This window comes from Bison bison, unplaced genomic scaffold (genome assembly GCF_000754665.1).
Source record: "Bison bison bison isolate TAMUID 2011002044 unplaced genomic scaffold, Bison_UMD1.0 scf7180017864317, whole genome shotgun sequence".
Classification (NCBI taxonomy): Eukaryota; Metazoa; Chordata; class Mammalia; order Artiodactyla; family Bovidae; genus Bison; species Bison bison.
In genome coordinates, this window is record NW_011494889.1 from 6,613,909 (window position 1) to 6,627,351 (window position 13,443).

General features: G+C 44.9%; 1 protein-coding gene across 1 annotated transcript in view; it reads right to left on the bottom strand.

Annotated features, from left to right (window-relative positions):
- KIF26B (kinesin family member 26B) overlaps window positions 1–13,443 on the bottom strand; it is a 382,899-nt gene that overhangs the window by 79,924 nt on the left and 289,532 nt on the right. The window contains exons 7-9 of the mRNA XM_010852942.1: window positions 12,481–12,574; window positions 11,010–11,272; window positions 7,288–7,471 (exon numbers count right to left, since the gene is read on the bottom strand). Of these exons, the coding sequence (XP_010851244.1) occupies window positions 7,288–7,471; window positions 11,010–11,272; window positions 12,481–12,574 (541 nt within the window). The remainder of the gene's footprint in view (window positions 1–7,287; window positions 7,472–11,009; window positions 11,273–12,480; window positions 12,575–13,443) is intronic.

The following is a 13,443-nucleotide window of genomic DNA, read 5'->3' on the forward strand; positions in this document are numbered from 1 at the left end:
ATAATTAATAGCACGTAAGAAGCAGGTTCCTTGTGGACTTTTCAGATTTTTGAGGTCTGAGCTGCAAGGTTTAGGAACATAACCCAGTCTGCTTTGAGACTGTTTATATTTGAATACGTATATTTCAAGTCTAGACTTTGACCAATTGAAATTACCCATGTGCCTTATTCTCCCACAGGAAGCAATATACTAATTAACCCCACTCCCGAGTGATTCTTCCAACTCATGTTCATGGAGCCAGGATACGCTAAATTCTCCCCAAAACATTTAATTCCTACAATAATCCTGTAGGGCAAGAATTGGGAAACTGAGGTTCACAGATGTTAAACAAATCACTCAAGGTCTCATATAAAATTAAAACTCAATCTAAGATGAAAATCCAGAGCTAACTTTTACAGTTATACTCTTTTAACTCACTTTCCCATAACTTAGTGGTTCCCAAACTTGGCTGCACATCAGAATCACCCTGGGGTATTTACAAAATATGGACACCTGGCTCCTACTCCCAGGCTTTCTAATTTAACCAGTCTGGAGTATGGCATGGGCATCGGGATTCACTGGAAGGCTACACAGGTGAATCTCTTGTGCACACTTTTGGAACAACGGCCTTGCCACCTGACCAGGTGAACCCAGGCCCTCCATCAGCTGTGTCAGGCACAATGTCTGATGCCCACAGCACACTGCAGGCTTGTGATGTGTGGTGACTGTTCCTTAGCTCGTCTTTGCACTTCTGCTCCAAAAACATGAACTGTACACTTATCAACAGGTCAGCTGGGTTTCCTCCTAAACCTAACTATGCCACTTGTACTTAATATTTTAAATAAAAATAATAAAATATTATGTAAATCAATAAAATATGTTTATGTAAAGAGTTAATGTTTCTAAAACACTGAAATCAATGCTTAGGAAAGGTGTGATTAAAATGAGTTAGCTTTAGAAAAAAGATACTGACTTTGGTGTGAATGAGAAATTACAGTGTGGAAAAAATTTCAAGAATCTAGAAAAAGTCTATACCCAGTTAGCTGCACAAGTGTCTCTTAAGTCCTTGAATCATTCAGAAGAAATTGAAAGCAAAAGCCAGACTATTATTAATATTGAGTGTGGTTTATAAAAGTCAGAATCTAAAGTTGAAAACTCATCTCAAAGAGAAAACCATGGCCCTGTATCAGAAGACAAAGAATAAACACATAATTGTATGTTTTAAGTTGAAAATGTTTATGACATGAATGTATCCTTTAATATGATTTTCCTTTTTAACTTAACTTTCTCAGTTAACTGATCAGTTCTGTCTGACTGTGTTGCATGAAACGGCTTCTCTGGACTCACATCACCTGCTTCTACAAAGGGTAAGAGGATGGTCTTTCTGAAAATTTCCCTGGTGGCTCAGTGGGTAAAGAATCTGTCTGCAATGCAGGAGACTGCCTGCAATGCAGGAGACCCGAATTCAATCCCTGGGTTGGGAAGATTCCCTGAAGGAGGGCATGGCAACCCGATCCAATATTCTTGCCTGGAGAATCCCATGGATAGAGGAGTCTGGCGGGCTGCAGTCCAAGGGATCACAGTCATACACAACTCAACAACTAAACCACCACTACCATCACCTCTCTATGAATCAGCTAAATGAGGTAAGGAAGAAATTCACTCACTGTTTAATATACAGCACACATGCCATCTGGCAGGACACGTAAGAACTGATGTCCAGGCACCTTCCTGGGCTGCAGAGGACAATGTGCCAGGTGATAGGAGACTCTGTCCTCAGGGAGCTTGTAGTCTGTCTGAGGGGGCTGAGACAAGCCCAGAATGACTGAGATATAAGGCAGTGGCTTAACATCCCCCGAAATGCTATGGGACTTAAAGGAGAAAGATATTCCAGAGGGGAGAATCTGAAAGGCTTATGGAGAGGCAGCTCAAGGGAGAAGTGGGGTTCAGACAAGGCTTTTAAAAAATACTTATTTATTTATTTGGCTACACTGGGTCTTAGGTGAGGCACATGGATCTTCACTGGATCACACGAGATCTTTTGTCTTAGGTGTGACACACGGACTCAGCAGTTGAGGCTCATGGGCTTAGTTGCTGCTTTCTTAACCCTGGAATCTTAGTTCCCCAACCAGAGTTTGAACCCGAGTTCCCTGAATTACAAGGCAGATTGCCACTGGATCACGAGGGAAGTCCCCAGACAAGTTTTTTTTTTTTTTTAAATCAATGTTACTGTTCCTTCCCTTCTTTTCCTTCCAAGAGGAGGCAGCCCTGACTCTAGTGGTAGAAGAGATTGAAAATAAAAGCACAAAAAGATGATTGATGGGGGTCCCAGTTGGTGAGGTCCCAGAAGAGGCAGAAGGGGACAGGATGAAGAACAAAGAGATGGGAGGGAGCAGGTCTATGGGAAAGGAGTGGGGGAAAGCGAGGTACACGGACAAGGAGGTTTGGATGCTAAGAGGAGAGAAGCTGAGGCCATAGCCAGACTGATTTGTTCTCCTTAAACAGGAGGCTGGTTATCCACTGAAAGAGACAGAGCAGGGGCCTCAGGCTCCAAGAGAAGATTGGAAACAGCTGCCCTGGAGGACGTGGTGGGGAGGCCAAGAGGCATCACTGTAGGAATCCCAGACTGCAGAGTTTGGAAAATTGTCTCCTGGCCCAAGATTACCTGTGGCAGATTCATTTTGATATTTGGCAAAACTAATACAATTATGTAAAGTTTAAAAATAAAAATAAATTTAAAAAAATCATATTATAAAATCTCAAAACACGGAACTGTCATTTCGCTGTTGACCAAGGAGAATGTGAGAGCCTGCAGTGGCCCTCATGTGTGGCCATCCTTGCTTCACAGGGCTTTGCAATGGTGGACAGCAGAGGCCCAGGTCTGCCTCTTTTAAAAGCAACATTTCCCAGATCCCTTTTTCCCACACTCAACACCCAAATAACAGATCTCTAGAGTCCTATGGACTGCATAGCCCTGGATAGAACATCAGCTGATTCAAGCCATTCCAAGACACACAGGAAAGAGCGGCTGGTGGTCAAAAGGAAACCAAGATTAAGGGAATAGTCTGATGAGACTTGTAAGCAGATGAGTGCAGGCAGGGAGTGTCCGTGTCCTTGTCCACTGGTTCATGTGCACACACACAGATGGAGGCCTGTGTGCTGTACACAATTGCACACACAGCCAGCCCAGCCTCCACTCAGCCTCCACACTTCTTCCCCTGGAGGCATAAAGTGAATGAACAAATCAGAGACCTAGTGTCATTCTTAACCCTGGGTAGAAGTTGCTTGCAAACTGAGATTACTCATCAAAATAATGCTTTTAAAGATCATCTTAATCAGTAGGACTTGTAAAAATCTATACGGTGAACTTATTCCACTCAAGTATCACCAGTACCATCTGGCTTTGAACTCCTAATTCACTCATCTTTATGGGGAGCAACTCCTGACTGCTATGGTTTTAGGGTCTCTTCCTCAATAGTGCCGTTTCCAAGGGGAATCTCAAGCCTTTACAGAGGTAGCTTAGCAAAGCGGGGGAAGGCTCTGTGCTGGGTGAAGAATCAGCCTCACTAATTCTCCAACAACGTTTAAACCAGGAAATATTTTAAGCTTAACCCAGTGCTATCTGCAAAGCAGAGATATATCAACACAGAATGTTCTTTTCTATCTTGATTGGACATGTTGAAAACATTTTCGTCGGTCCACTCATGTGCGTATGTGTGTGTTTATAAAATGCATATATGTGTATAAGATCCAGGTGCCTATACACACATGGTGTGTTTAGTTCTTACAGCAGACAACTAATTTGAACTCTTTGGATCCATCATCTTCACGTCTAATGGCCCGTTACCAGCAGTTTGCTTTGCTCTGCTTCCCTGTAGGGTGACAAATTAATAAACTTTTCCTTAATTGAGTTCTGGCTCCCAGGTCCAAAGGGATTATTACTTATATATAAGTAAACAAAATTTCCATTTTAAACAACGCTCCAAATCTCATTATACTTTAAACAGATATAAATTCACTGAGGTCAAGCAAGCCGCAGGCTAGGAGGCTATGTGCCTTCTGGCCTAAATTCTCTTCCTCACAGGAAGCCAGGTGCTGTGGCAGGCAGGTGACGCCCTCAGATCCTTCAGGGCTCACCCCATCATCAGCCTTGAGGCCTGCACTGTCTTTGTTCTCATCCACAGCCATGTTAGAAAGTAACTATCGAGGTTCTGGAAGCCATTAATGGTATCTGCCTTTTCTTTAAACCTGAATTTATTATTTAAAAGCCATTCACTTCCACACTTTACAAATAGAAAGAAAATGAATTTGATGTTAAATATTTAATAAGTGCCCAGGATTGGTGAAGGGCTGACTTGGGTGGATGGTGGGGTTTAAGGAGTGTCCTGCTGTTGCTGCTGCTAAGTCGCTTCAGTCATGTCCGACTGTGTGTGACCCCATAGACGGCAGCCCACCAGGCTCCTCCATCCATGGGATTTTCCAGGCAAGAGTACTGGAGTGGGTTGCCATTGCCTTCCCTGTTCCTTCTCCTAGCCTACATTTTTTGGAAGTTGAAAGCTAAGTTCTTAGAGTTGAAATAATTTAATCAACCGTTTCTTTGTTTTCAAGATTCCTCCCTACTTTCAGATTCCAGATTGAGAGCAGACCCATGAAAGGAAGTGAAAAACTGACAACAAAGTTGCTTTAACTTGGTTTGAAACCTAGAAGGAGGAGACTATCCTTCCTCCAGAGCTTTTCGGCTCAGAAACATGTGGAAGCTATTTGGCTCCAGATTCAGATCTTCAGTAAGTCACCCTTTGCTGACAGTACAAGAATCCACTGTAAGCTTTGATTACAATGATTACCGGCTGCTTAAAAGAATAAAATAAATATTTTTTTTCAGACTCCCCACATTCATGCTGCTAAGATAGAACCCAGAAAAATCAGTGAGGGCAGGATCTAAAGCCAGCTCTCAGATTGTTAGGAGAACTGTGGATAAAGCTCTGTTAGAGAATTTAAAGGTCTGGATCATTTCATCCCTATCCTAATTCCTTGTCTCCTTCTCTACTAGCAAGTTATTCTAAATGGAAATGCTACACATAATGTGAGCCCTCCACTGAAAATCAATCTCCCCTGAAAGACTCGCATTCAAAAGGTTTTGCTCATCCCCAGCCAGACCTGTATCACCGTCACTGGTTGTCAGAGTGATCTGATCAGCTGACAGATGACATATCTCCTCGGGTGCAAGTGAGGGCCAGTACCTCTGGATTCCTGGGCAGCAGCCAGTATAAGTAGTCAAGGCTGTGGGTCCAAGCCTGGATTAGTGGAATTCTGACCCCAGCAACGGTATCTAGCAAGATTTTAGTCCCGGGACTACACAATCCCATAATAGGGGAGAAGGGCGGGGCACATCTCTGGGCCCAGTTAAAACTAAAGGAGCAGGCAGCAAGAAAAGTGAATGACTGATCCATGCGGCTACAAGGATGTATCTCAAATGCACTGCAGCATGCTTAGTCACTCAGTCTTTTCTGACTCCTTTGCAGCCCCATGTGCTGTAGCCCACCAGGCTCCTCTGTCCATGAAATTCTCCAGGCACAAATACTGGAGTGGGTTGCCATTTCCTTCTCCGGGGGATCTTCCAAACCCAGGGATCGACCCCCATCTTTTGCGTCTCCTGCATTGGCAGGCGGATTCCTTACTGCTGAGCTATCTGGTGAGCCCCTCCAACGCATTATATTAAATGAAAGAAGCCAGACACAAAAGGGCCACACACGGACCACATGATTCCATTTAGGAGATATTCTGGAGGAAGGCAAGACTATAAGGACAAGAATCTGATCAGTGGTTGTCATGGGCTGGAGAGGGGCCTGAGGGCTAGGGCGAGAGGGACTTTTCTGTACCCATGGCTTTGTTCTTTATCTTGATAGTGGTGGTGGTGGTTACATGACTGAACAGATTTGCAAACATTTATTTAACAATATAGAAAGAGGGTAATTTTTACTAAATTTAAATTATACCTCATAAACCTGAACTAAACAACAACAATTAAGGAATAGGAACAATAACAGAAGACTGGACAAACAAAGGCATTGAGATGGGGGGAGGAGGGAGCTTCCACTTCCCTTAAGCGGAAAGGGGGCATGGAAGCCCCCCACAGCTGCCTCCAGGAGAACCAGTTTCCAACTCTTTGGGCAACAAGGAGCCCAAACTGGGGGGCCCACCCACAGGCTGAGGCTGCATGTCTTAATTCCAGGTTCTGTGGAATTTGGTTAGTTGGTTGCCTCCCATTATAGTCAATTAGCTCCACAACTTCAGACACCAGGGTTAGGCTCCTAACTCAGGGCTTTTGTTTGTCTTTCTGGCATCCAGTCGGAGAGTGCTGGGGGCCAACTGCCTAGGTTTTGAAAAGCCCTGTAGAAGTGGACAGAGAGCTGCTGCTACTTGGCCAGCCAAGTGTTGGGGGCCACACTTGCTTTAGAAAAGCCCAGTGAGGTTAATGGACGACTTTGCCCACAGCCCAGGGTCCCACCTAAGACACTCAGCTGAGTGCTGGCACTCAACTTCTGAGCATGGAGTATATACTACTTGGCAGACAAAGATTGGAGTGATGCAGTGCTGGCTTTGAAAACAGTCAAGAGGGGACCCTGTAAGTACTGAGTTGGGTTCCTGGCAGGGCAGCTTGCTCACAGAGCACATCCCAGGCATAGGTGTTCACAGAGAAATGTCACCGCTGGGCATTACCTGAGGGAGGGAGGCAGCCAAGATCTGGTTAGCTATTCAAAAGTCTGATTCACAGTCTATTTTAAAAACATGATTTTGTTTCTTCTGGGTTCATAGAGTGGATTCAAGCTAATGATTAGTAACATGGCCAGGGTGCTTTGATAAGACACATTGGTCTTTCATGATGAGCACTTTTATGGTTTATGAACAAAAATATACTATGAAGCGGTTGTTTTTCTTTGCTAAAGTTTGTTCTGTTACGTTCCCATGACAATTACATGTGTAAATTATCTTTATCAAGCGAGCCCTTTTCTCTTGGATGTTCAAAAGCAAAGGTCAGCCCAGACTGGTGAGATTGTACTACATTTCTTTTAAAAAATTCATTTACTTGATATCTTCTTTTTGGCCGAGCCCCAAGGCATGTGAAATCTTGGTTCTCCCACCAGGGATCAATCCCATGCTCCCTGCACTGGAAGTGCAGAGTCTTAACCACTGGACCACCAGGGAAGGGCTTAGATTGTGCTATGTTTTAAAGGGTCCGAGGCTGCCCTGGAGGAGAGCCTTCTTCCCAGGGAGGGCAAGGAGGAGCGGGGGTCGAGGCGGACTTACTTCCCCCCTTGCCGCTCTTCTCCATGCGGTACTGGTAGATGTGCAGCGTGAAGAGCATGTGTGAGTTGCGAAGATCATCCTCGTCACAGTCTTGCTGATTGCCCCGCCGGGAGGCAATGGCCGCATCCAGGAAGAAGGCAGCCTTCTCCGCGGTGGGTGCCCGCAGCTCGCTCTGGTTCTGCAGCTGCAAGACATAAGGGAAGGGTTGATGCTGCAGGCAAGAGGGCTCGCCTGCCACTCAGGCTGGCTGTCCTTTCCCCACTCTCCAAGGCGGATGTCCTTCTGGAACCAGGGCCCATGCCCATGTGCAAATTCTCAGCTTAATTTATTCATATCTGAAAATTAACCCTAAGCATGCTTATTGGAGAAGAATATTTTTACCCATTTTACAACGGAAGTAGAATCTGTAAGTTGTTCTTGTTGTTTGGTTGCTAAGTCGTGTCTGCCCTTCTGTGACCCCATGGACTGTAGCCCACCAGGCTCCTCTGTCCTTGGGATTTTCCAGGCAAGAATATTGGAGTGGGTTGCCATTTCCTCCTCCAGGGGATCTTCCTGACCCAAGGATTGAACCTGAATCTCCTGTATTGGCAGTGGATTCTTTACTGCTGGGCCACCAGGGAAGCCCAGAATCTGTAAGTGGCAGATGTGAAAAGCAAATGGTTTTATCTCAGTGTTCAGTGGGAGCAGGTGTCCCACCCTGACCTCTGCAGAGCTCAGAAAACCCAACATCCTGGGCAATCCATGTACCTAAGGGACCATGTGGGATGTGACTGCATCTTGAGGTCAAAGATTAGACTGTATAGAAGCAGGTAATCCAGGGTACTGTATCTCAAAGAAGTGAAAAAACTTACTTGGCTTTAACTCAACTCTCAATTTTCCCAGCTATTTAATTAAAGTCAATTTTAGGCCACATTTACTAGAATAGTTCTAAAGAAGTAAATGTAAAAGACATGAAAAAAAAAAAAAAAACCAACCCCAAGATACTTGAATGTCTCATCTATATCATTTGTCTCATCTAAAGGGATATCTACTTTATCTTTAGTTTCTAAATTATGTTCAAGGCATACTCATTAATTGATTAAAGAAGCATCAGGGGGAATGTATCTAAATCCTATGAGATGCCTTGGCAATTATGTTGACAGTAAACCTGACTCAGAGCAATATTATCAGCATTTGACCTGCATTTCTTTATCAGGGGAGGGGAAGAAAAGGAAACTAATATTTCTGATTTGTTCAAGGAAATGATTTGCAGTACGAGCCTTAGGGTCAGTAAAAATTTTGACAGTTTTGCTGACAAAGGTCCATAGAGTCAAAGCTATGTTTTTTCCAGTAGTCATGTATGGTTGTGAGAGTTGGACCACAAAGAAAGCTGAGTGTTGAAGAATTGGTGCTTTTCAACCATGGTGTTGGGGAAGACTCTTGAGAGTCCCTTGGACTGCAAGGAGATCCAACCAGTCAATCCTAAAGAAATCAGTCCTGAATATTCATTGGAAGGACTGATGCTGAAGCTGAAGCCCAATACCTTGGCCACCTGATGTGAAGAACTGACTCATTAGAAAAGTCCCTGATGCTGGGAAAGATTGAAGGCACGAGGAGGAGGGGACAACAGAGGATGAGATGGTTGGATGGCATCACTGACTCAATGAACATGAGTTTGAGCAAGCTCCAGGAGATAGTGAAGAACAGGGAAGCCTGGCGTGATATAGTCCACGGGGTCAAAAAGAGTCAGACACGACTGAGCGACTGAACTGAATTGAACTGATTCTGACTCTAACTGCACCCATAATTCTGAACTGGGAGAGTTGATATTTAGAACTTAAGGCCACCACAATCCTCAAACTTCAAAGACAGATTTTCTTGTGCTCATTGTTTTATATTTATTATGGCAGAAAAATAACCCAAACAATGTTTAATATTCTTCAGCAAGAAGGTAAAGAGGACATGGGTCTTGTCCTCTTCTTCGGTTTCAGTTAATCAGAGCTTTCACCTCTGTGGAACTCCATTATTGATGTTATCAAAGTGAATGGAGGTTATGGCATAGTTGAATGTCTAGGTGGTGCTTAGAGTGGGAACAGTGGGTAGGGTCACGCCAACTCCATCACAGGTGCTGTGTAGACGAGGTCTGAGCACGTCTTATGCTTCCAACTGGTGGTTCTCAAAGTGCAGTCCCCAGACCAGCAACATCAGTATGACATAGGAACTTGTTACAAATGCATATTTCAGGGCTCTATCCCAGGCCTACTGAATCAGAAATTCTAGAGGTGGAGCCCAGCAGTCTGTGTTTTAACAAATCTTCCAGACAACTCTGATGAAGACTGAAGTTTGAGAACCACTGCATTAAGGTTTGTATGACCACTTAGCTTGCATTCTATTTAGGTTTCATATACAAATAATATCTGATGCATCATTAAAACTATGAAAAGCCAATTTTAGTCAGACATGGTACAGACCTTGGGCATTGCTGAGAACTAACCAGGCTATCACAAGTGACAGTCGGCAGAAACATCCAAGAGGGCTTCCTGGAAGAAGTGACATCTAGCCAATACACCCAAATAAGGAGTTAGCCAGATGAAGAGCTAGAGGAGAGGAGCAGGCACTGTTTCATGCACAGGGAATGGAATTTGCAAAGGCCCAGGGTAAGAAGGAGGATGGTGGATGCTTAGAGTCTTGCTCCTGAGAGTGCGGTCAGTCACTGGGAAGCTTGTTAGAAATGCATGATCAGGGGCCCAATCCCAGGCCTTCGGAACCAGAATCTGCATTTTTAACAAGATCCTCAGGGCTTCTTATACACATTAAAGTTTGAGAGTCACTGCTTTCTGAGGTGATCTAAATGTAATTTAAGAAGAGTGGCAAGGAGGGAAGTGGGAACAGGCGATCCTGGAAGGCCACGTAAGGCTGTGAATCACGAGGATGCACAATGGAAGAAGGACGATCTGAGATGCTTTAAGCAGGGCAAGAACATGGACAGGTATGAGTAGATGGGGTAATGGAGGTAATCAAGTGAGAAAATAATCCCACTTGATGAGACAGGTATTCTACTTATCAAAATGAACACATCTAAAATGGAGGCATCTGAAAAAACTAGAAACTAAAGCCTACTGCTAGAGACTGAAAGAGGTGATTATTCTGGGTGTGAACCAGGGACCTCCCAGGTCATTCCTGCATCTACCATCAAACAGCGAGGTAGAAACACTTTCAACAGGCAAGACATCCTGAAGAGGCCAACTGGAACTTCTCTTGGCTTAGCAATTATATCATGGTTCTAATTAGAAAGTGGTTATTAGTTTTTCCTACAGCACCACTAATCCGGCTGTAAACCAGTGCCAGAAACACAGTTTATAGAGCCATAAACAGTCCCAGTAATGGCTGGAGCTATTTGTGCAAAGCAGTAAATATTTCGGCTTGTTGTTAAACAAAAGAAAGATTGTACTCTTTTTTTTTTTTTTTTTAAAAGGGGCGTAAAGAAAAGTGAATTCAATTTCCCCCGATTGCTACAACAATTGTGGCTCCTGCTCATTGTCAATTAGATTCAAGGTACAAATATTTAGGTTGGGCGAGCAGCTGGCCCTGCAGCTGCAGGCCATAAAGTTCCAGTCCACTTTAAAGTAAACACTTGCAAGCCTTCCCAGTTTACATGTTGAGTGAGTCACGAGGTGAAGTGCCCCAGCCGCTGAGGTAGGGATGAGCCACCCGGAACTGACCAAGCCCCTGGAAGCAATCACCTGCGTGCCACAGATGGGGTCCTCACACAGGTACACGCCTGGGGACTGGCCGTCCTGCAGGCTGCCCGTGGCCACCTCCGACAGCAGGTCCCGAAGGTTCTCTTCTTTACCCCACACCTCCACAGCTGAGATCCGCACCGAGAAACGTGCTCCAGTCTTCTCTTTCCGTTCATTGATCAGCTTGAAGAGCCAAGAGATGGCACAGGGGATGATGCCCAGGTTTTGCATGGAGTCATCTTTGCCAATCATGGTGTAGGACTTTCCTGGGAGGGTGAGGGAAGAAAGAATAGTAGCTTGAGTGTCTGGACATCATTCTGCAGTCTCAAGAATAGATGCCAAGGATTCAGGAGGAAGGCCTGGGGAGTGGGGAATGGGAAGAAAGGAAACGAAAAGGTGAAAAATGTTCAACAACAAAACAAAATTTGACAGCAACGACAAAGAAGACATTTCCAAGTACTACTGATGGAAGGGCTATAATAAAGAATGTGAGAACCCAGACTGACGTCAAGGTTAAATCACAACTGACCTCGAGGAAGATCCCACAATATCACAAGCTGTCCAGTTTCCGCACTGTTTTCCTCACGGTGCAAAGGCTAGAGGTGTTTCATCACTGTTACGGGTCTTTTTATCACACCCCACAGGTTCACACCACATGCTTACACTTTGTATCCTTTCTCAAGTTAAATGCTGTGTATACTTTTATAGCATGAGCAAATTCCCTTTAAAATCTGGATCACTGCTTTGATCAGAGATCAAGAAGTGGTAGTGAGATGAAATGGGCTTTCTATCCTGGCCTAGAACTGGCTCCATCATAGCAAAGTTGCTGCTGAGAGCTCTGCCCAGGGCCATTTTTTGGGACACCCCAAATTACTAACTTATTAAGCATGCCAGGTAAGACCTGGTGAGCAGATGGCCATAGGTCAGGATTAAGAAGGCGCTTCAGGGGGATTCGGTCATCAGGCCCTCACAGAGCTGTGTGGAGGCCTCCTTTCCCAGGTGCTTCAGCTCAGGTGGGTTCCCGACCACTGGGTGGTGGGAAGTTGGGGTGCTGCCAGACTGATCCCCCCAGACAGGGGCTAATGGGGTCTGGGCTTTGCTTGCTGCTCCAGTGGCTGCTCCTCTGGCTTTATGTAGAATCCGAGAGGAAAGGGGGGCCCTCTCTGCTCCCCAAAAACCCCTGCTCAGGAAATGTAATTTTCCTGCTGGCTTTCTGGGCATGACCCTGACCCAGACCAAGTGGGAACAACCCCATTACTCTTTGTTCATCTTCTAGACTTTAAGGCTTTACTAGATGACTAGGAATCCACTTAGGGTAAACATCTACATTTCAGAAGCAGAAACGGTTATTCATGATTATTCAGTTCAGCACTGCAGGAAAACACCTTCCCCTTCATCTGAGGACAGTACAGAAGAAAGGATGAAGTAATGGGGAGTCCAGCAAGCAGCATGAAGAAGCGAAGTTCTCACTGACCCAGCTTGGCGTGGCCGAAACAGAACACACAGCCATCTGCCCCGTTGACCACAGACTGGATCACTTCTGCCACAGTTCCAGCACACACTTCAGCCTGGCACACACAAGAGGAGACACAAGCTGTGAGTGGACCATTAACAATGGAAACTCGTGCCTGCTTTCCTGGGGCTCAGGGTCACAAAGCCTTGGCATTTTCAGATGGCTCGGCTCTAAGGGAGCCCTGGAGGTCCTCAGAACCCTTAATACTTCCCAGTCCCTTGCAAGCCTGAGCGTTACACTCATTACATGCAATCCACCCTTCTGCTAATCGTACATTTCAGTTGCTGTCTCTGCAGGCGAGGCAGGAACAGGCTGGAATAGGAATCCAGGGTGCCTTCACGGACCTCACACCCTTCTCTGATTTGCCATTCTGGCCTCCTTGTACAAATATTTAAATTTTCCATTCACCCTCTGCTAACTAGATCCTTTCACACACACACACACACACACACACACACACACACACACACGAGTTTATGAAATAGATTAGGCTTTATTAGAGAGTAAAAGGTGATGTGCCATTTCAGGAAAAAGTAACCTTGAGATACATTATAGTTCTAATATAAGCGGGAGGTTAATGATGGATGTCTGCTTTGTCTTCCTAACTCCCTCCTCTTTCTCCATCTCCAACCTTCCCTTTTCAAACCCAGCTTTTTCTTTCTTTCTCTATAGATACACTCAACATATACACAATTAATCACCATCGGTCAGTACATTACAATGGGTTTTCTTCAGCCTGTTATATGTCTCATCTCCAATGTGACTATTAAATCTTTGGACAGAGGTCAGGCTCTTGGTGACTTTTGGTATTTCCCCATCAACACCCAGTAATACGGCGCTCTGCAAATGATAAGAAAGTATATTTTATGAATGGATTTGGGGATCTGGGAAGTCCCTCTGGTTAGCATCCAAGGCTTTCACGGC